Source organism: Oryx dammah, unplaced genomic scaffold (genome assembly GCF_014754425.2).
Source record: "Oryx dammah isolate SB20612 unplaced genomic scaffold, SCBI_Odam_1.1 HiC_scaffold_17, whole genome shotgun sequence".
NCBI classification, from domain to species: domain Eukaryota; kingdom Metazoa; phylum Chordata; class Mammalia; order Artiodactyla; family Bovidae; genus Oryx; species Oryx dammah.
The window spans coordinates 76,621,608-76,644,758 of record NW_024070201.1 but is presented as its reverse complement, the minus strand read 5'-3'; the positions used below and the strand labels follow the sequence as shown (position 1 = coordinate 76,644,758).

Below are 23,151 nucleotides of genomic sequence, written 5' to 3'. Positions count from 1 at the left end.
GAGAAATAGATTGTTTCCTTTGTGTTCAGTCCAGTTAATTTTCATAATTTAAATCTCAGTGAAATCTCACTCGCTTCCCCACATTCCTTGCTGTCGATTCGATGTTTCCTTTAACGGTTCCACAGAACCCTGAATCCATCCCAAAGGAAGTTCTTATTAAACTCTACTTAGTAAACTGTGTGTTTGTTTCTGCCAAGCTTTTTGTTTGTTTTCTAGGAAGGTGTCTTTTCAATCATGTTGCATTGTATTTCCTGAACATAACCAACTGTGTGTAGGTCCAGTGAGTCTCTTACATACAGCAGACATCTGGATCATAATTAAAAAAAAAAATCATTCTACTTATCTCAACCTTTTGGAAATTTAATCCATTTTCATTTAAGGCAATTACATTACAAGATTTCCTTGCATTTGTGACTGAAACTAATTTGGGGATGCCTACAGTGAAAGGCCACAAGTCTGTTAAAATAATGATCATGGGATTGTGAACTAAACAATCCCAGAGATCACACAGAACAGGAAGATATCAGTGTTCCAAAAAGCCAGAGAGTGGAATCCTCGTTCCACACCTGGGCATCCAGTAGAGATCTCAGAGGTATAATAAAAGCTACTTTAGACTCACATAGTTTGAAAACAAGTCTCAAAAGGAGCTAGTTGATCCTTGTTTAAAACACTCAACGTTCTTTTAGGAAGACAACAGGAAATTGCAGCACTCATTATTCTGTATTTCTTCACAGTATTTAGCATCTAGTCACAAACACTAGACAAATGTGAAAGCAGGAACATGTGACCCCCACCGAGGAGATAACTAAAACAGATCCTGAAATGTCAGTGAAGATATAATTAACAGGCAAGGACTTTAAAACGTATTATAAATATGTTCCATATACCAAACCATTTAATAAAAACACTAAACTTAGGAACAAAATATTTATTGAATGAGCTTAACAGCATATTGTGTACTGATAAAGAAATGATGACTACACTTAAACACATCACAATAATGGTACTCAAAGAGAAAAGCTAAAATACTGGATAAACACCACAAAAATAGTTTCAGTGATCTGTAGAACAATAGCAACCTAAATACTGTATATTTAAATGTAGGAAAGTGGAAAGAAGAGATTACATATGATTGAAAAATCAATAAGAGAAATATATTGGCCATAATTTTTTCCAAACATTAAAAAAAGATAATCCTAAGACATAAAGAGCTAAAATAATTCTAAGCAGGATAAACAGAAAGGAAAGGAAATTACACCAAAACATGTCAGGTCAAGTTTCTAAAAACTGAAGATAAAAGCATTAATAAGGTAGAAATGAAAGATATAGGTGAAGATGAACAGATAAATAAAAGTGTTATCACTGATCTTTTTGCAGAAACAATCTGTCATAAAACATTGTTTTGTGTCGACCTACAATTTTATATCCTTCAAAAACATTCTTGGTTAATGAATGCTATGTTATCAAATATTGCATAGTCTTTTTATACAAAGTCATTTTTCATTTACTCATATACTGTGTGCATGTGTAACATATCTAATATGTGCTTTAAATTGTGTAACTGAGATACTGACAAAAGTATATTTATGTTTTCCAATGTTTAGTGATATTGCATAGTTTGTTCAATTAGACCAGGGAATGAAATACTTTTGATTTTTCCTAATGAGACATATGGAGAATAACAGATATCCAAGGCACTCTCCCTAAGGTAATTAGGTTCAATGTTTTTTTTTTTTTTTTAATCTTTGAATCAGATCAAAATTTTAACAAAATGAGTCTCAAAGGGATAGAAAAACACTTAAAAACATTCTGCAATAGACAAGGAGGATTGAAACAGTAGGAAGTCGATGCAAATTCTCCAGTAAGGTAGGTAGAAAACACTGGCCTGCAAGTTTCTCAGGGCATACAGCTCAAACCCAACCATCACCAAAGATCTTGAAGGCATTATGCTCTGCGAAACTGTTTCTTTCCTTTCAGTATACTTTTCTGATCAACAAGATTAATGTATGGGACAGACCTGTTGTATGGTCTCTGATGCAATGCATTTAGACTGTCTTAGCTTTCCAAATGAACTTAAAACTCTCTCACCTATTTTAACAAGGATCTTTCTCTATCCTTGCTTACCGGGTGCCTCTCATTCTCCATTTTTCATTGCCTGTGTACTCAGGATGATCATGATAGAACAGAAGAATGCCATGTTTGTGAGAATATATTCTGAAGAAAGTTAATTTTATTTGAATCCTAATTCTGCCAGTTATTGTCTGGGCGATCTTGATTAAAGCTATTTTATTCTTGACATGTAAATGGATTATGCTCATATAGTTGACCTTTGAACAACACATTTTGGACTATATGGGTCCACTTATATGCAGATTTTTTTTTTTTTCCCTCAGCAACTATACTACTATGTTTACCAATGATGGCTGGCCAGATCTACAGATAGAGTATCCCCAGTGGATAAGGGAGGTGGACTATGGGACTTTATTATTTTTTTTTTTTTTTGACTATGGGACTTTAGCATCTGTAGATTTTGTTATCTTCAGTGGATGCTGGAACCAATTCCCCACAAGTACCAAGGACAACTGTGCTATTTATTTTCTAGAGTTATTGTGTGGATCATGTGAATTAATACATGCAAAGTCCCTGGCAAATTATCAGTTCCATATCAGTGCTTGGTATTCATTTGCATTCTTCTTTCCAGTGGATCTATTTACATGGATATCCATAAATAATCAGAATGATCAACCCATTTTTTTTCAGAAGAGGGATGTGTGATTGGAAGACCATTAGAAGTGATTCAATTGTCAGAAATAATCAATATGGCAAATGAGGATTAAGATATTAATAGCAAAATTTGAAAATTAAGACATTATAGCATTGGATTTTGTATTGGATAAACAAGCTGAACTTATAGTAAATGAGAAACATTGAAATTTATGTTTAATTATCAGGTTTTCTACTCACCACATCATTCATCAGTCTACCAACAGAGAATCTTTTTATTATTCCTTGCAACTTTGAACAGATAAGATGATTGTCAATAATATAAGCTTTATTGTTTGAGTGTAGATGTTTGTTTTAAAAATTATCTGAACATTTTTTAAAAGTTCAAATATAATAGACAGATTTTTTGATATATTTAAAAAGACCATGTGAAAACAAGTAGGCCATAGAAGCTGTATTAAAGCAATCATTTTAAAATGTCTTGTCCCTTTAAAGCAAAATTTTCCAAAGTTTCAATGAATGTGTTTTGTGTTGGTCTCAGCCTGTTGATAGTGATTCTATCAATGAGGACTGCCTGTGGGCACTCAAGTGTGCCCTATTATTTGTGGTGAGCTGCACAGACATTTCCCTGGTCAGAGCCAGTGCTGTGGCTGGAAGAGCACTTGTGATTCTTTATGATTGCAAGATGCATCTCAGCAACAAGTATCAGGTAACTTTGAAAAACAACTCTTGTTACATTCTGGAGGGTACATGGCACACCCAAGGCCACACAGAGAGGTTAAGGGGAGAAAGAAAGGAAGAAGGAAAGTAAGAGAGGACAGCATGGTTCTGCCTTGGTTGTGAACAAGGATGGATGCCTACATTAAATTTTTATTGGTTAATTTAAAACATAAGAGCAGGAGTTATAAAATTCAGAAGGGGAAAAGTAGGGTCAATCAAGCTGGCAGTTACTTATATCATTCAGGGTTTTCTAAAAGGGAAATTTCATGGATAGGACAGCCCAGCTATTTATCTAAGTGTTTACCTAGAAATATGTTTACTTGAGATGTATATCTTTGAAATCTATTGTCTCCACAATGAAAAGGTTAATATCCGAACTTATATAGCAATTTAAAAAGCTGATCCTTATGCACGTACATTGCACTGTGAGTATAGGTAGGTGTAGTCTTGACCTGAAGGGAAGATGAATCTGTATTTATAACTTTAGACAAAGAAAATGACTCATATATCATATATTAAATTCTCCTAGATGATAGCATTGCAAATACAAAGTACTGATTTTATACCCAGGTAATCAGGATGGACCCCATGGAGAAACACAACCATACTGCCATGCACAAGGTGACTGCATTTGTTCTTACGGGGATCACAGACAGTCCTGAGCTGCAGGCGCCTCTCTTTGGAATCTTCCTGGTCATCTACTTGGTCACAGTGACGGGAAATCTGGGTATGGTGATCCTGACCCATTTGGACTCCAAGCTACATACTCCCATGTACTTTTTCCTTAGACATTTGTCAATTACTGATCTTGGTTACTCCACTGTCATTGGCCCAAAAATGATGGTCAACTTTGTGGTGCACAAAAATACTATTTCCTACAATTGGTGTGCCACCCAACTGGCGTTCTTTGAGACTTTTATTATCAGTGAACTCTTCATTCTATCAGCAATGGCCTATGACCGCTATGTAGCCATCTGCAAACCTCTTCTCTACGTGGTCATCATGGCACAGAAAGTGCGTTGGGGGCTGGTACTCACTCCCTACCTCTACAGCACCTTCGTGTCTCTATTTCTCACCATTAAGTTATTTAAATTGTCCTTTTGTGGCTCTAATGTCATCAGTCATTTTTACTGTGACTGTGTCCCTCTGATGTCTCTGCTCTGTTCTGACACACACGAGTTAGAATTGATCATCTTAATCTTTTCAGGCTGCAATTTGCTCTGTTCCCTCTTTATTGTTCTTGTATCCTACATGTTCATTCTTGTGGCCGTTCTCAGAATGAGCTCAAGCAAGGGAAGATACAAAGCCTTCTCCACCTGTAGTTCCCATCTGACAGCGGTGGTCGTGTTCTATGGAACATTGCTATTTATGTATCTGCAACCCAAGTCCAGTCACACTTTTGCTGTTGATAAAATGGCCTCTGTGTTTTACACTCTGGTGATCCCTATGCTCAATCCATTGATCTATGGTCTAAGGAACAAAGAAGTAAAAGATGCTCTGAGGAGAACTTTAACTAATCGATGCAAAATTCCCAACTAATATCTTAATACAAGTTGCAACTGTGGGTCCAAAATCTTTGCAGAATGCTCTATCAGTCCAATGAAAGCATCAAAAATAAAATTGTCTTACCACATTGTTTCACCTTTTTCAGGATAAAATGCTTCCTTTCATCTCTCCCAGTACTCTTCTCCACTTCACCTAAATAGACATCGTGTCAGATGACTAAGCCTCAAGTGATTTTCAAGATCATATTGGAACCTATGTTATTTAGAAATAAGGCAAATCATGCCAAATTTTGGGTCAAATTCAGACATGCAGAGATTTAAAAAGCATTTATTAGTCAAAATAGAGTACAATGGACCAAAAATGAGTGATATATATGTGAAAGCAGGCACCATACTAAAGGTAAAGAATATTAAACCATGAATAATGTGTAAAGTAGACAAGAGGCAAGAAAGTGAACAAGTTTATGATTATAACTGAACAAGTTATTTCAAGAACATATGCAATATAGAAAATAAAGTATGCCTCTCAGAATTAAACTTTCAGTCAGATTGAGTTAATATTTTCCATCTCAGGGATACACTGGGGATTTTGGAAGATATTTAAATCAAGAAACATGAGAAGCCTACTTGCTAACTCTGAGTCTCCCTTGACAGAGTCACATGCTATTGTTAGTTTTGGTTTATGCTAGCTTCCTGATAAATAAGTTTATTTAGCATGGCAGATTCAAGAAAAATGAGTTATCTGGTCACTTTCTTGTTGTTGTTGTTGTTTTTCAGTCACTAAGTTGTCTCTGACTCTTTGACACTCCATGGACTGCAACACACCATACCACCCTATCCCTCACTAGCCCCCAGAGTTTGCCCAAGTTCATGTCCATTGAGTCAGTAATGCTATCCTACCATCTCATCCTCTCCTACACTCTTCTCTTTTTGCCCTCAGTCTTTCCCAGCATCAGGGTCTTTTCCATTGAGTCTGCTCTTCACATTCAGTTCAGTTCAGTTCAGTTCAGTCGCTCAGTCATGTCTGACTCTTTGCCACCCCATGAATCGCAGCACGCCAGGCCTCCCTGTCCATCACCATCTCCCAGAGTTCACTCAGACTCACGTCCATCGAGTCAGTGATGCCATCCAGCCATCTCATCCTCGGTCGTCCCCTTCTCCTCCTGCCCCCAATCTCTCCCAGCATCAGAGTCTTTTCCAATGAGGCAACTCTTCGCATGAGGTGGCCAAAGTACTGGAGCTTCAGCTTTAGCATCATTCCTTCCAAAGAAATCCCAGGGTTGATCTCCTTCAGAATAGACTGGTTACATCTCCTTGCAGTCCAAGGGACTCTAAAGAGTCTTCTCCAACACCACAGTTCGAAAGCATCAATTCTTCAGGGCTCAGCCTTCTTCCCAGTCCAACTCTCACATCCATACATGACCACAAGAAAAACCATAGCCTTGACTAGACGGACCTTAGGCAGCAAAGTAATGTCTCTGCTTTTGAATATACTATCTAGGTTGGTCATAACTTTTCTTCCAAGGAGTAAGCGTCTTTTAATTTCATGGCTGTAGTCACCATCTGCAGTGATTTTGGAGTCTAAAAAGAAATAAAGTCTGACACAGTTTCTACTGTTTCCCCATCTATTTCCCATGAAGTGATGGGACCAGATGCCATGATCTTCGTTTTCTGAATGTTGAGCTTTAAGTCAACTTTTTCGCTCTCCTCTTTCACTTTCATCAAGAGGCTTTTTAGCTTCTCTTCACTTTCTGCCATAAGGGTGGTGTCATCTGCATATCTGAGGTTATTGATATTTCTCCCAGCAATCTTGATTCCAGCTTGTGCTTCTTCCAGCCCAGCGTTTCTCATGATGTACTCTGCATAGAAGTTAAATAAGCAGGGTGACAATATACAGCCTTGACGCACTCCTTTTCCTATTTGGAACCAGTCTGTTGTTCCATGTCCAGTTCTAACTGTTGCTTCCTGACCTGCATACAGATTTCTCAAGAGGCAGGTTAGGTGGTCTGGTATTCCCATCTCTTTCGGAGTTTTCCACAGTTTATTGTGATCCACACAGTCAAAGGCTTTGGAATAGTCAAGAAAGCAGAAATAGAGGCTTTTCTGGAACTCTCTTGCTTTTTCCATGACCCAGTGGATATTGGCAATTTGATCTCTGGTTCCTCTGCCTTTTCTAAAACCAGCTTGAACATCAAGGAGTTCACGGTTCACGTATTGCTGAAGCCTGGCCTGGAGAATTTTGAACATTACTTTACTAGCGTGTGAGATGAGTGCAATTGTGCGGTAGTTTGAGCACTCGTTTGCATTTCCTTTCTTTGGAATTGGAATGAAAACTGACCTTTTCCAGTCCTGTGGCCACTGCTGAGTTTTCCAAACTTGCTGGCATATTGATTGCAGCACTTTCACAGCATCATCTTTCAGGATTTGAAACAGCTCAACTGGAATTCCATCACCTCCACTAGCTTTGTTCGTAGTGATGCTTTCTAAGGCCCACTTGACTTCCCTTTCCAAGATGTCTGGCTCTAGATTAGTGATCACATCATCATGATTATCTGGGTGAAGATCTTTCTTGTACAGTTCTTCCATGTATTCTTGCCACCTCTTCAAGCTTCAGCCTCAGCGTCAATTCTTCCACTGAATATTCAGGGTTGATTTCCTTTAGGATTGACTGGTTTGATCTCCTTGCAGACCAAGGGACACTCAAAAGTCTTTTCCAGCACTACAATCTGAAAGAATCAATTCTTTGGTGCTCATCCTTCTTTATGGTCCAACTCTCACCGTCATGTATGACTACTAGAAAAACCACAGCTTTGACTATACAGGTTTTTATCACTACAGTGACATCTTTGATTTTTAATACACTATCTAGGTTTGTCATAGTTTTTCTTCCAAGAAACAAACATCTTTTAATTTCATGGCTGAAGTCACTGTCTGCAGTTATTCTGGAGCCCAACAAGAGAAAAATCTATCACTGTTTTTACTTTTTCTTCTAGTTTCCATGAAATGATGGGACTGGATGTCATGATCTTTGTTTTTTGAATATTGAGTTTTAAACCAGCATATTCACTCTCCTCTTTCACCTTCGTCAAGAGGCTCTTTAATTCTTTGCTTTCTGCCATTAGAGTGATGTCATCTGCTTATCTTATCTGAGGTTGTTGATATTTCTCCCAGCAATCTTGATTCCAGCTTGTAACATCCAGCTTGGCGTTTCACGTGATGTGCTCTGCATATAAGTTAAACAAAGAGGATGACAATATGCAGCTTTATCGTACTTTTCCCCCAACATTGATCCAGTCAGTTGTTCCATGTAAGGTTCTAACTGTTGCTTGTTAAATCTTATACAGGTTTCTAAGGAGACTGGTCAGGTGGTCTGGCATTATCATCTCTTTTTTCAAGGTATTCAATAAAAATATGGGCCTTGGTTATAAAAAAATAAACAAATAGATCATTTCTAAAATAAATAAATACATAAATAAAAAATTTCCACAGTTTGTTGCGATCCACACAAAGGCTCTATTATTTACTCTTTCTTCCAATCTGTTGTGGGCAGAATCGTGTCCCACCAAAATTGGTATGTTGAAGGCTCAATCCACAATATCTCAGAATCTAAGTGTATTCAGAGATAAGGCTTTTTAAAGAAGTAATTAGTTAAAACAAGTTATTAAAGTGAGCCATAATCCAATATCATAGGTGTCCTTATAAGAAGAGGCTAGAGCACATAGAGAGACACCAGACACTTCGATGTAGCCAAACCGTGACAATCAAGAAGATACAGCAAGAAGGGGGCCATCTATATGCAAGCCGAGGAGAAAGGCCCCAGAAGAAATCAAATCTGTTAACCTCTTTTTCATAGACTTTACTTATTTGTTTAAGATTTTTTGATATGCATGCTTATTTGCTCAGTTGTGTCTGACTCTTTGTGACCCTTCCGATGGTAGCCCTCCAGGCTCTTCTGTCCGTGGGATGTTTTAGGCAAGAGTTCTGCAGTGAGTTGCCATTTTCCTCCTCCAAGAATCTTCTGACCGAGAGAATGAACTCATATTGGCAAGAGATTCTTTGCCTGCTGAACCATCGCAGAAGCCCTTTTTGATATGACCTGCTTTTAAAGTCTTCACTGAATTCGTTACAGCATTGCTTCTGGTTCATGTTTTGCTTTTTTTGGACCATAGGCATGTGGGAATCTCAGCTTTCTGACCATGCATCAAACCCACAGCCCCTGTGTGAAGCCTTAACCAGTGGACCACTAGGGAAGTCCCTTGATCATGGGCTTTTAGACTCCGGAACTGAGAACACATATTTCTTTTATTTAAACAAACCTGTTTTTGGTATTTCTGTTATAGCTGCTCAAGTAAATGAATACATTTTTCATCTTTATTCATTTACCCCACGAGGTGGCTTCCCAGTGGCTCAATTGTAAAGAATCCGCCTGTAGTACAGGAGACACAAGTTTGATCCCTAGGTTGGGAAGATCCCCTGGAGAAGGAAATGGCAACCCAACCCACTCCAGTATTCTTTCTTGGGAAACCCCATGGACAGAGGAGCCTGGAAGGTTACAGTCCATGGGGTTGCAAAAAAGTTAGACATGACTTAGTAACTAAACAACAACAAAACCTTACTAGATGACCATCCCAATGTATTTAATGTGAATCTACTCCAACTTTTAGCTTTAAATTTAAGGCCTAAAGGGCAAAATAATATGACCAAAAAAAAAAATGTTGTTGCAAATAGAACTTAAGCCCCAAAGCTGACAATTTCTCCAGGGCACTTTTCTTTCTACATGATTCTCTTAGTCTTTAAATGCATGAAAATATATGTCAAAAATATTTAGTGTTTAAAAAAATTATGTGATAGGAAATTTATATTAAAGCTTTAAATAAAAGCATTAGTTTCAAATATTATATTTGATCCTTGCCTAGAATTTATCTTCTACATTTTTTTTCACCTGAAATACAATTATAAAGGAAGGATAAAAATAATATTTTTAATATAGAATATTTTTTGGAGGACATAACTTCACCTTTAATATGCAAATTGTCCTATTCTTGAAATAATGACTGTGCTAAATTGCATTCTTTGAAGTAAAAGTAGGAAACAAACAGAAATAGTGTCATATAAAAACGAAATGTGTAGATGGAATTTGTTTTTATTTCATTGTTAGTCCATTGGTTTCTAGCTCTTCAGTTTGCATTTTTGCGGTAATGAGTCGCTGAATGCAACGAAGTTACTTTGATAGATACACTTTAATCAGATGTCATGGAGTTGGACTTATTTCAGTAATATAGGTCATACTGCCACCAAAAAAAAAAAAAAGAAGAAGAAGACTGAAGAGATGTCTGGTTGAACTCCTAGGGGGAGATCTTATTAAAGAGCAAATCTCAAATGGCATCTTCCCAAAGGATGCAAAAGACAATTTGTGGATATTAGAATCACCTGGGTTTTAGTTAGGTTCTCAAAGGTTTATAGAGCCGCACCAACTCTCACTGACATAGCCACGTAGAAATTCTCACTCAGAGGCTGAAACAGATGTGCCTTAGAGGTGGGTAGAAAATATTTATCTTATTTTGGTATAATGGCCTTCAAAGGATTGAAATCTACACCTCAAAGTGCATCACTTCACTTTCATTTTGGAAGGTATCAGACATCATGTATGATCAAATATTACAATACTTAAGTAAAGGCTATTTCCAAGATTTATAACATTTTTGGAGAAAACAAGTTATTAAAAACTATCTAGCTATTATATTTCAAACTTACAACTGGTATCATTAGATATTATATACTTATACCACTATTGAAACAATAGATTTTTGCTCACTGAAATTATTTATATCATAGTTTTGTTTCTGCAATACTAACTAGAATGAAAAATTCATCTTTCACACAAATATGCAAAAACACTTGTGAAGGAAAACTGAGTACAGAATCACCCAAACTTTAAATGACGATTCTTTTTGAGAATACAATGATATACCATCAATTTTCTCAAGAAAATCTCTGGTAATACATTCAATACAATATATATATACACACACACATATACATATATACACACATATATAAACATAATATATAACCAATGCTATAATAACATATATTTAGATAAATCATCTATGAACAATAAAATTAATCTGACAACATTTTACTCAAGAAGTTTTCAGAAAGAAGACTCAGTTTGAAGAGACAGTGTGTAAACAGGACTGAGACATTAAGAACTGCAGACCCTGAATTTCTGGTTTGATAGGACAAGGCTTTCTGTAACATTCTCAAGGAGGAAATAAAACCCAGAAGAAAGAGGATGCTCATTTACTGGGATGCTTTTAGTTAAAGTAACCCAAAATAAAATATCTGAAATAAATTTACTTTAAAAAATACTGGCCTTATAATTTTATAATAAAATAAATTTCTAAGTACATGGAGAAAATTATTATACATATATATATATAATTACTCCTCCTTATTCATAAGCATCTTTGCTGATTTAAAGATAATTCCCCTCTCTTTTAGCCTTCCTGTTACTCATTGGTGCTCATATGAAGATTGAAAATGCCTAGAGTATGATCAGGAATGACATTTTTCAATACTACAAGTTCAAGTTTTGTAGCCTCATTTGAGGTTACATTCATTTGCAGTTTTTGGTAGCATAAGGCAACTGTTGCAAATGATGAGCAATCTTTTTTCAGACAATAAGGTACCTTTCGGGCTTCCCTGGTGGCTCAGAGGTTAAAGCGTCTGCCTGCAATGTGGGAGACGTGGGTTCGATCCCTGGGTCGGGAAGATCCCCTGGAGAAGGAAATGGCACCCCACTCCAGTATTCTTGCCTGGAGACTCCCATGGACAGAGGAGCCTGGTGGGCTACAGTCCACGGGGTCGCAAAGTGTTGGACACGACTGAGCGACTTCACTTTCTTTTCACTTTCAAGGTACCTCTCACCAATCTATGTATTTGAAGAATCAATATGAATGTGGACACAAAAGGCCAGAGATACTAATAAAATCCAAATTCCCTGCTTTGACGCATTATCTTCGGCCAGAAATACTGTAACACTGCTTAACTTATTCTTAAAATGTTACTTCTCCCTTCCAATTTCTACTCCTTCCAATCAATTTCTATCCTTTCCCATCATATAATTCATTATCTTTATAACAGCAAGAATAATCTTCATTTTTAAATTTAAAGCTGATGTTATTATTCACCTACATTAAAAACTATCAGTTTTACAATTTACTAGAAAAAATTTCAAATATTTATTGTGACCTAAATTATCTGATTTTATTTTCAGATTTAAAATGTATCCTGGTATAAGGTAGTAAGACAAGAAAAATAATATGAACCTGATTGTGAAATATATTGAAAATGAAGCTAAAGATACTTTAATTATTCTAAAAAGCAAAGCTTAGATTGCATGAATTAATAAATCAAAAAGCTGTGGTACTGCCATTTGCCTACCAGCTAATCTGAGAATCATGACACAGAGACCATTAAGGTTAACAGTCAATGACCGTGTTAATGACCCAGGGAAGTCTAGACCTAAGAAAGAAAAAGAAGGGGTGCCTAGGATGGAAAGTATTACATAAATTGCCAAATACTTCAATGTGGAACCTTGAATAAGAAAATTAGAGGATGAATAGAATGTTTGTGATCTAAAATAGTTGTTTTTTGAAATGTAATTTTACAATTTAAGATAAAGTATATAACCAGTGAGGCATTAGACTTCAGCAGAAACACAGGAGCTGATATAACTTGGAAGTGTTTGGGCTGATAGTTGATATGTTTGCCAAGGGAGATGATGGAGAAACTGACAATTGCAGACAAAACATTAAAAATTGTAAACATGGAGAAGACAAGACCAAAAAAGAAAAAAAAAAAAGAGGCATGGTAGGGATGGGGGGAACACAGAAGCAATATTCTGTAGCTCAGTGTCTGAGGGCAAAACAAAGTTGGAATCCTAAAATAGAGGGTTGTCTGCAGTGTAAAAGGATGGAGGTTGATTGAGGAACATATTAGGAATTTTTCTTACAACCTTTAACAAATAATTTTGAAATAAATGAAAAAAATATAGTGTACCTATCAAGATTGGCATTTTCTTAAGAGCCTGTAAGACTAATCACATGAAATGTGTCCCAGACTTAAATATTAACTTGCCTGAATGTTTTATGTCTCATAAATACCTAAAACTTAATATGTTTAAAATATCACTTTGATCACTTATTTTAAATTATATCTTTTAATATTTGAAAAATGTCATGGCCAATGGCCTAACTGTGAAAAGATCACAAAAGTCTTTCCTATTCCTTCAGTTCAGTTCAGTTCAGTTCATTCACTCAGTCATGTCTGACTCTTTGTCCTTTGATCCCAAGGACTGCAGCATGCCAGGCCTCCCTGTCCATCATCGACTCCCGGAGTTTAGCCAAACTCATGTCCATTGAGTCAGTGATGCCATCCAACCATCTCATGCTCTGTCATCCCCTTCTCTGGCTTTCCCAGCATCAGGATCTTTTCCAATGAGCCAATTCTTCCCATCAGATGGCTAAAGTATTGGAGTTTAAGTTTCAGCACCAGTCCTTCCAATGAATATTCAGGACTGATTTCCTTTAGGATGGACTGGTTGGATCTCCTTGCAGTACAAGGAACTCTCAAGTGTCTTCTCCATCACCACAGTTCAAAAACATAATTCTTTGAAACTCAGCTTTCTTCACAGTCAACTCTCACATCCATACATGACTACTGGAAAAACTGTAGCCTTGACTAGATGGACCTTTGTTGGCAAAGTAATGTCTCTGCTTTTCAATATGCTGTCTAGGTTGGTCATAACTTTCCTTCCAAGGAGTAAATGTCTTTTAATTTCATGGCTGATGTCACCATCTGCAGTGATTTTGGAGCCCAAAAAATAAAGTCAGCCACTGTTTCCACTAGTTCCACATCTATTTGCCATGAAGTGATGGGACCAGATGCCATGATCTTCGTTTTCTCAATGTTGAGCTTTAAGCCAACTGTTTCATTCTCCTCTTTGACTTTATCAAGAGGCTCTTTAGTTCTTCTTCACTTTCTGCCATAAGGGTGGTGTCATCTGCATATCTGAGGTTATTGATATTTCTCCTGGCAATCATGATTCCAGCTTGTGCTTCATCCAGCCCAGCATTTCTCATGATGTACTCTGCATCTAAGTTAAATAAACAGGGTGACAATATACAACTTTGACGTACTCCTTTTCCTATTTGGAAACAGTCTGTTGTTCCATGTCCAGTTCTAACTGTTTCTTTCTGACCTGCATACAGATTTCTCAAGAGGCAGGTCAGGTGGTCTGATATTCCCATCTCTTTCAGAATTTTCCACAGTTTGTTGTGATCCACACAGTAAAAGGTTTTGGCATAGGCAAAAAGCAGAAGTAAATATTTTTTTTGAAGTCTCTTGCTTTTTTGATGATCCAGGGGATGTTGGTAATGTGATCTCTGGTTTCTGTCTTTACTAAAACCAGCTTGAACATCTGGAAGTACACGATTCTGGTACTGTTGAACTTTCCAGCTGCAGCATTGGAATGGCAGCTGCATGGCATGGAGCAGCCCTGAGGACATACCCCACGTCCAAGGTCAGAGAAACTCCAGAAAGATGGTAGGAGGGGCGAGTTAATGTTTGGAATCAAACTCCATTCCCTCCAGAGATTCTCAGAATGCTTAAACAAACATCGTGAGCACCAGGACCCAGAGACCCCACAGAGACTGGGACAGAACCGTGTTTGAGCATCTCCTGCGGAGGTACGGGTTGGCAGTGGACTGGCGCAGGGACAGGGGCTCTGGGTGCGGCAGACCTAGGTATGGCATGAGCCCTTTTGGAGGAGGTCACCAGTAACCCTATCAGAGAGCTGCCAGAACTTACACAGGACTGGGAAAAAGACTCGTGGTGGGCACACACAGAACCTTGTCCACCAGGACCCAGGAGAAAGGAGCAGTGACCCCACAAGAGACTGACCCTGACTTGCCTGTGCGTGTCCAGGAGTCTCCAGCAGAGGCATGGGTCAGTGGTGGCCAGCTGAAGGGTTGGGGGCACTGAGTGTAGCGGTGTCTGCATGGGCTCTTTTGGAGGAGGTCACCATTATATTCATTACCTACAGCACAGTTTCAGGGTTCTTGCCTGGAGAATCCCAGGGACGGGGGAGACTGGTGGGGTCTCAGAAAGTCAGGTACAACTGAAGCGACTTAGCAGCAGCAGCAAATAGCAGGGACAGAACACAGCTGTACCTATCAACAGAAAATTGGATTAAAGATTTACTGAGCATGGCCCCACCCATCAGAACAAGACCCAGTTTCCCCCTCAGTCAGTTTCTCCCTTCAGGAAGCTTCCATAAGCCTCTTATCCGTCTCCATTATAGGGCAGACAGGCTGAAAACCACAATCACAGAAACTAACCAATATAATCACATGGACCACAGTCTTGTCTAACTCAGTGAACCTATGAGCCATGCCCTGTAGGGCCACCCAAGACCGACGGGTCATGGTGAAGAGTTCTGACAAAACGTGGTCCACTGGAGAAAGTGAAAGAAAGAAAGTGAAGTCGCTCAGTCATGCCCGACTCTTTGCGACCCCTTGGACAGTAGCCTGCACCAAGCTCCTCTATCCATGGGATTTATCAGGCAAGAGTACTGGAGTGTGTTGCCATTTCCTTCTCCAGGGATGGTAAACCGCTTCATTATTCTTGCCTTGAGAACCCCATGAACATTATGAAAAGGCAAAAAGATAGGACACTGAAAGATGAAAGCCCCAAGTCAGTAGGTGTCCAATATGCTACTGGAGATCAGTGGAGAAATAACTCCAGAAAGAATGAAGGGATGGAGCCAAAGCAAAAACAATATCCAGTTGTGGATGTGACAGGTGATGGAAGTAAACCCTGATGCTGTAAAGAGCAATATAGCATAGGAATCTGGAATGTCAGGTCCATGAATCACGGGAAATTGGAAGTGGTCAGACAAGAGATGGCAAGACTGAATATCGACATTTTAGGAGTGAGTAAAGTGAAATGGACTGGAATGGGTGAATTTAACTCAGATGAGCATTACATCTACTACTGTGGGCAAGAATCCCTTAGAAGAAATGGAGTAGCCATCATAGTCAACAAAAGAGTCTGAAATGCAGTACCTGGATGCAATCTTAAAAATGACAGAATAGTCTCTGTTCATTTCTAAGGCAAACCATTCAATATCAAGGTAATCCAAGTCTATGCCCCAACCAGTAATGCTGAAGAAGCTGAAGTTGAATGGTTCTATTTAGACCTACAAAAACTTTTATAACTAACACCCAAAAAAGATGTCCTTTTCGTTATAGGGGACTGGAATGCAAAAGTAGGAAGTCAAGAAACACCTGGAGTAACAGGCAAATTTGGCCTTGGAGTACAAAATGAAGCAAGGCAAAGGCTAATAGAGTTTTGCCAAGAGAACACACTGGTCATAGCAAACACCCTCTTCCAACAACACAAGGGAAGACTCTACACATGGACATCACCAGATGGCCAACACTGAAATCAGATTGATTATATTCTTTGCAGCCAAAGATGGAGAAGCTCTATACAGTCAGCACAAAGAACCGCAGAGCCGACTGTGCCTCAGATCATGAACTCCTTCTTGCCAAATTCAGACTTCAGTTGAAGAAAGTAGGGAAAACCACTAGACCATTCAGATATGACCTAAAGCAAATCCCTTTCCTGTTCCTAATGTAACATAGATTATGTCTCAGATATTATCTTTTTTCTTCTTCCAATTGTTAAATTTACCTCTGCTCTCTATTTCCAAGTTTTCTACTTTGGCTCATTGTCTTCTGCCAGAAATCCCATAACACTGCTTAACTCATTGTTAAAATTTTATGCCCCTGTTCGATTTTCTACTCCCTTCCCACATATATTTTCTACCCCCTTCCAATCTATAATTTCTACCCCTTTCTAATCACATAGTTCATTATCTTTGAAACTGCAAGAGTAATCTTTTTCTGTAAATGTAAAGCTGACCTTGTTACCCACCTACCCAAAAACCTATTTTACAATTTACTTAGAAAAAAATCCAAATATTTATTGTGACCTACATTATCTGATTTTACTAATACTCACTATTATTCAGTGACTCTGGCATTAAAGGAAACACTAGTCTCTATTAAGTTCCCATGACACAAACAAACAAAAACAAAAAAGATTTTCTATCTCAGGACAGCAAGTTTAGGAAATACAGTCTATACTATAATCATGAATGTATCTCTTAAAGATGCCTGGAATCCTGGGATATTCTTCTTGTGATTTATTCAGTACTTGATTACTTCTCATTCTTTAGGTTTTAGTTGAAACTTCACCCTCAGAAAGGAATTCTCTTAACAACATCTAAGAAGCAATTCTCCCAGGTTATCTTGATACATCATTTTTGTGTAATTTACTTATGGCACTTAAAACTATCTACAGTTATCTTGTTTATGTGTTTTATTCTATCCCTTTTGTTTCTTTCTCATTATTGGAATAGTAGGTCCAGAGGTACACAGGCCTTCAGACTGGGACTGAATTATACCACTGGCTTTCCTGGCTTTATACACTGTAGGCAGAAGATTGTGGAATTTCTCAGCCTCCATAAAAAGGGAACTAAACTCCTCAAGATAAACCTCCTTTATATATATATATAGGTTTGATTCCTGGGTCAGGAAGATTCCCTGGAGAAGGAAATGGCAACCCACTCCAATATTCTTGCCTGGAGAATCCCATGGGCAAAGGAGCCCGGCAGGCTAAAGTCCATGGGGTCGCAAGAGTCGGACACGACATAGTGACTAAACCAACCAACAAACCAGGTCCAGAGGTAAGGGGCAAATAAAGTAACTGAAACTTTAATATCTCTTGGAACAAGTAGGAAACAAATAAGATTATATTGTTGTTGTCCAGCTCTTTGTGACCCCATGAACTGCAGCATGCCAGGCTTCCCTCTCCTTCACTATCTCCCAGAATTTGCTTAAACCCATGTCCACTGAGTCGGTGATGTCATCCAACCATCTCATCCTCTGTCACCCCCTCCACCTCCTTCTCTCAATCCTTCCCAGCGTCAGGTTCTTTACCAATGAGTCATCTCTTTGCATCAGATGGCCAAAGTATTGGAGCTTCAGCATGAGGCCTTTCAATGAATATGCAGAGTTGATTTCTTTTAAGATCGACTGGTTTGATCTCCTTGCTGTCCAAGGGACTCTTACAAGTCTTCTCCAGCACCACAGTTTGAAAGCATCAATTCTTGGGCACTCAGCCTTCTAGTATGACTCAAAGTGTTAAGAGAAAGGATGATTTGGAGTCAAAAACAACTAATATCAAATACTCAAAAATGTTTGGTGCTATTACCACCTTATTTCTTCAATTGTTTTATATCACTGCTTCATTTTTTTATTTCATTGCAGAATTTTTTTTTAAATCATCTTTAGGAGAAGAGATATCAAATATCTTCTTTAGGAGAAGAGATATCAAATCTCTTCTTTAGGAGAAGAGATATCAATAACTTTTACTGGTCAGGCAATTATGATATGTATCTTTTAAAAATCACTTTACTGAGTTGTGTTTGACATAAAAGAGCTGTATGTGGTTAATGTATACAATTTGATGAATTTGAAGATAAGTATATATTAGTGATACAGTTACCAAAAATCTATGCTGTAAACATACCCACCATTCCCCAAAGTATCATCTTGCCTATTTTATTATTATGATTATTTTATACACATACATAATTAACTTTTTGTTAAAGGGTAGATCTTATATTAAATGATGAAATAGTATTGATTCTCTGGATCTAAATTTTACCTTTTCATATAAGAGACTCTGATAGAATATTTAAGGCCACAGACCATTACTGAGATCAATTAAAAGTGAGAAGGGTCTATAATTGGCTTAGTTAGTAACAGGAAGCCATTTTCAAGCAGATATTTCTAGGAAAATATTATAATTCCATGCTGATTCTTTGGCAAATATATACAATGTAATTTTCAGAGAAGCCTTATGAAAATGAAATGTTTAGCATTATTACATCAATAAAAATTATCAAAAGTGTAAAAATGACAGAATTTGCAATTTCACCCTACACTGAATAAATGTTAGTACAAGGATGGACTAAAGAAAAGAGGGCAGAATAGTGATTGGATCAGTGGTACAGTGGTGACGAATCCACCTGCCAACGCAAGAGACGTTGGTTTGATCCGTGGATCAGGAAGATCCTCTGGAGGAGGAAATAGCAACCCAGTCTAGTATTCTCGCCTGGAAAATGACAGAGACAGAGTAGCCTGACAATCTACAGTCCATGGGGCCACTAAAAAAGAGATGAATGTGATTTAGCAACTAAATAATATCTAAAAATGACTAGATCATGCATTATTCAGAAGAAGCAAATATTTTCAAATTAGATCACAAGGAACACTGAATTATTTGGAGGCATACAATTACTCAAGAGTTTCTCACACTCAGTGCAGAAGATATCAATATGATGCCATGATATGAATCATGGCTTTAAATATTTTCAAGCTAATAAGATATCCATAACTTAATAAAATTCAATGGATTGGATCTTTGAAATATTCATAATGTTGGATCATCTATTTAATTTGCCACACTTGAATATTCTCTTTAATAGATGATTTCAAATTTGATTTAATAGACCAGAAACATGAGTTCAATAAATTCTTAGGAAATCTCATCCAAGGGATGCTTTTGCCATGTATTGACAGTCCTAGAAGATAATTCCTTAATTTCTAACCAAGTAACTTTTCCTTTCATATAGATGACTTTCCAAACTCATACATGGCTAATGGAAATTTCACCCGCGTCACTGAGTTTATTCTCACAGGAGTCTCAGAACGCCCAGACCTCCAGATCCCACTCTTCTTTGTCTTCCTGGTCATCTATGGACTGACCGTGACAGGGAACCTAAGCATCATCACCCTCTCCAGCGTGGACTCTCGGCTTCAGACCCCCATGTATTTCTTCCTCAGGCACTTGGCCATCATCAATCTCGGCAATTCAACTGTCATAGCCCCTAAAATGCTGGTCAACCTTTTAGTAAAAAAGCATACCACCTCCTTTTATGAATGTGCCACTCAACTGGGAGGGTTTTTGGTTTTCATTGTAGCTGAAATTTTCATGTTAGCTGTGATGGCCTTTGACCGCTATGTGGCCATTTGTAATCCTCTGCGCTACATGGTTGTGGTATCTCAACAGGCCTGCTTTCTGCTAGTTTCCCTTACATACCTCTATAGCTTTTCCACAGCTGTTGTGGTTTCATGCTGTGTATTTTCTGTGTCTTATTGCTCTCCTAATGTAATCAATCATTTTTACTGTGATACCGTCCCTCTGTTAGCCTTGTCCTGCTCTGATACTTCCTTTCCAGAAACAGTAGTCTTCGTATCTGCATCTACAAACTTGATATTTTCCATAACTGTAGTGGTAGCATCTTATTTCAACATCATTTTGTCCATTCTAAGGATACGTTCATCAGAAGGAAGGAAAAGAGCCTTCTCCACATGCGCCTCACATATGACGGCAGTGTCAGTCTTCTATGGAACTCTGCTTTTCATGTATTTGCAGCCTCGAAATAACCATTCACTGGATACTGATAAAATGGCTTCAGTGTTTTATACACTGCTGATTCCCATGCTGAATCCCATGATTTACAGCCTGAGGAACAAGGACATGAAGGTTGCCTTGAGGAAATTTCTGACCAATTAGTAATGTAGCGTTAGAACTCTATGCTCTATGGGTCACTAAAGAGATGGTTAAGATAGGCTACCACTGTGTGGGATAGAGTCTGAACAACATTAGAACCTAAAGGAATGGATGATTTTCCAATTTTACAATTTCTGTTTTGAAAAAAGGTCCACATCTTTCAAACAGAAATCTTAAATGCAAGCCCTTTTTTCTAATCTAAAAAGTGAAAAATGTGAGACAACAACAGCCACAGAAATTTTGGGGAGAAACAGCTAGTGAAAGTTAGATCCATATTATTTGTACAAAATCTGTGCAATTCACTGGTCTCGAGGCACATAGGTGTGGAGATTTCAGTATCCCAGGAAAGGGTGTGTGTGTGTGTGTGTGTGTGTGTGTGTGTGTGTGCCCAGTCATGTCTGACACTTTGAGACCCCATGGACTGTAGCCCGCCAGGCTCCTCTGTCCATTGAATTTTCCAGGCAAGAATATTCAAATGGGTTGCCATTTCTTCCTCCAGGAGATCTTCTTGATCCAGGGATAAAACTTGCATCTCCTGAGTCCCCTGCAGGTGCATTCTTTACCACTGAGCTACCTGGGACTCCCAGACAAGGCTAAAAATATAAAGAAATATTTATGTAACCACTCATGAGACAGAGTTTGTAGTCTGACACAACCTTGTTAATTTTTTCTAAAATAAAAAAGGAAAAGAACAAATAAAATCAACTCTCTTAAGATTATAACAATATTTATAAATCTTCACAGTACGATGTCCCCATGTCCAACATGGACTCCAAGTCCCCTGAACATCACTGTTTTCAAGAAAATTAGTGTAATCCTCGAAGTGACAGCAGAGAGTGACTCTGTTCTCCTGGTCCCTTCTCAGCCTTCAGTGTCAGTCTTCCCTTAGGTTGGGGATTTTCCAGCTTTATGTCCTCTCCTACCCACTTCCTCTTCTTCATCCCAATCTGTTTTGTACACATGGAACTGTTTGGTGGGAGAAACTGTTCTGTCTTCTTCAGTGGTAGCAAAACTCTTCTTTGTAAAAGTGCAGGATCGTGGGTCAAGGTGCTAAAGAGAAAAATCAAAAAATAAAACTTCTCGAACAAAATTTGAAAAAGTAACTTTATCTATCACACTTATAAAAATTTTAAATATCAATGAAAAGAAAAATCTGAATTAAAATGAACAAAACTTAGACATTTAAGATGGAGATGTTGAATGAACAGCAAGTATATAGAAAAGTGTTCAGTATTATTAATCATCAAGTAAGTGAAAATCAAACTCATAATATTATTTTTATCCCAGTTTCAATTTATAAATCTTTTTTTTTTAAATTTTGACTTCAAATATTGGCAAGTATGTGGAGAAAGTATGAATTCTCATACATGGTTTTAGGTAATGAAAATGCAACAGTTAGCTTAGAAATCTGCAGTTTGTTATAAAGTTAAGTATATAGTTTTCTATGTTCCAGTAATTTCCCTCATAGACCTATTGCTAGGGAAATGAATACATCTATACACATGCATGCTAAGTCACTTTAGTTTCACCCGACTCTTTGCGACACTATGGACTCCTCTGTCCATAGAATTCACTAGGCAAGAATACTGGAGCGGTTGGCATGCCCTCTGCCAGAGGATCTTTCCAACCCAGGGATGGAAACTGCCTCTCATCTCTTATGTCTCCTTCATTGGCAGGCAGGCTCTTTACCGCCTGGGAAGCCCCACATATATGCACATATACAGTTATATAGGAGTGTTAACACTAGCCTTATTACAACAAGCCAAAATTCAAACACCCATCAATAAGAGGATGGTTAACAATGGGATATAGGCATGTAGTCAATTATTATGTATCTGTATAAATGCAGCACAGATAAATTTCAATATCACTATGCTGAGTGAAAGACTGCTTATTTGAGACTGTTTATCATGTGATTCCACTTATATGAAATTCAGAAACAGGGAAAATAAGCTTATAGCAGCAGTAAGTGGAAGTTGGAGGCCGTTGTTCATCATTATAATGGGAGTAGCCTAGGGTGTAGGGATATTTTGGGGGCATTTAAAGTATCAGGGGCCATTTTTGGTGTTAATGATGTTCTATATCTTGATTTAGGTATTAGGAACAGATGGCACATTTATTAAAACATACCCATTTTTACATTTTAGATCCATTTTTAACTATATAGAATTCCCCTCCAGTCTACATGAGGAAGAAATAGAGGAAGAGAGCATGGGTAAATGTTATGAGAGGGAATACATTGTGTTCTATTCTAATGTCTATGAAGTTGTGCTGAACATTATGCAAGAATGATGAAACAGCTCAGAAAACACTACCATTTAGACTGTTATTATTGTAACACATTTCACTGCAAGAATTATGTGTTTGTCATATTAAAGGCCAATGTATGTATATCACTCACAGATGAAGTTTTAATTTCAAACCTTCTAGTCACCAATTACATGTTTTGATCAAATGAAATAGTTTGTCTTAGCTCGGTGTCCTCTGGATG

General features: G+C 37.8%; 2 protein-coding genes across 2 annotated transcripts; both read left to right on the top strand.

Annotated features, from left to right (window-relative positions):
* Positions 1–4,023: 4,023 nt before the first annotated feature.
* LOC120875994 (olfactory receptor 8K1) lies at positions 4,024–4,983 on the top strand. The gene has a single exon (XM_040257723.1). The coding sequence runs from the start codon at positions 4,024–4,026 to the stop codon at positions 4,981–4,983; it is 960 nt and encodes a 319-aa protein (XP_040113657.1).
* A 14,756-nt stretch (positions 4,984–19,739) lies between these two features.
* LOC120877030 (olfactory receptor 8J3-like) lies at positions 19,740–20,663 on the top strand. Its single transcript, XM_040259333.1, has one exon. It carries the CDS (start codon positions 19,740–19,742, stop codon positions 20,661–20,663), a length of 924 nt encoding a protein of 307 aa, XP_040115267.1.
* Positions 20,664–23,151: the final 2,488 nt, after the last annotated feature.

Coding starts and splice junctions, on each gene's coding strand:
- LOC120875994 (XM_040257723.1), top strand. CDS start 4,024: ATGGACCCCATGGAGAAACACAACCATACTGCCATGCACAAGGTGACT.
- LOC120877030 (XM_040259333.1), top strand. CDS start 19,740: ATGGCTAATGGAAATTTCACCCGCGTCACTGAGTTTATTCTCACAGGA.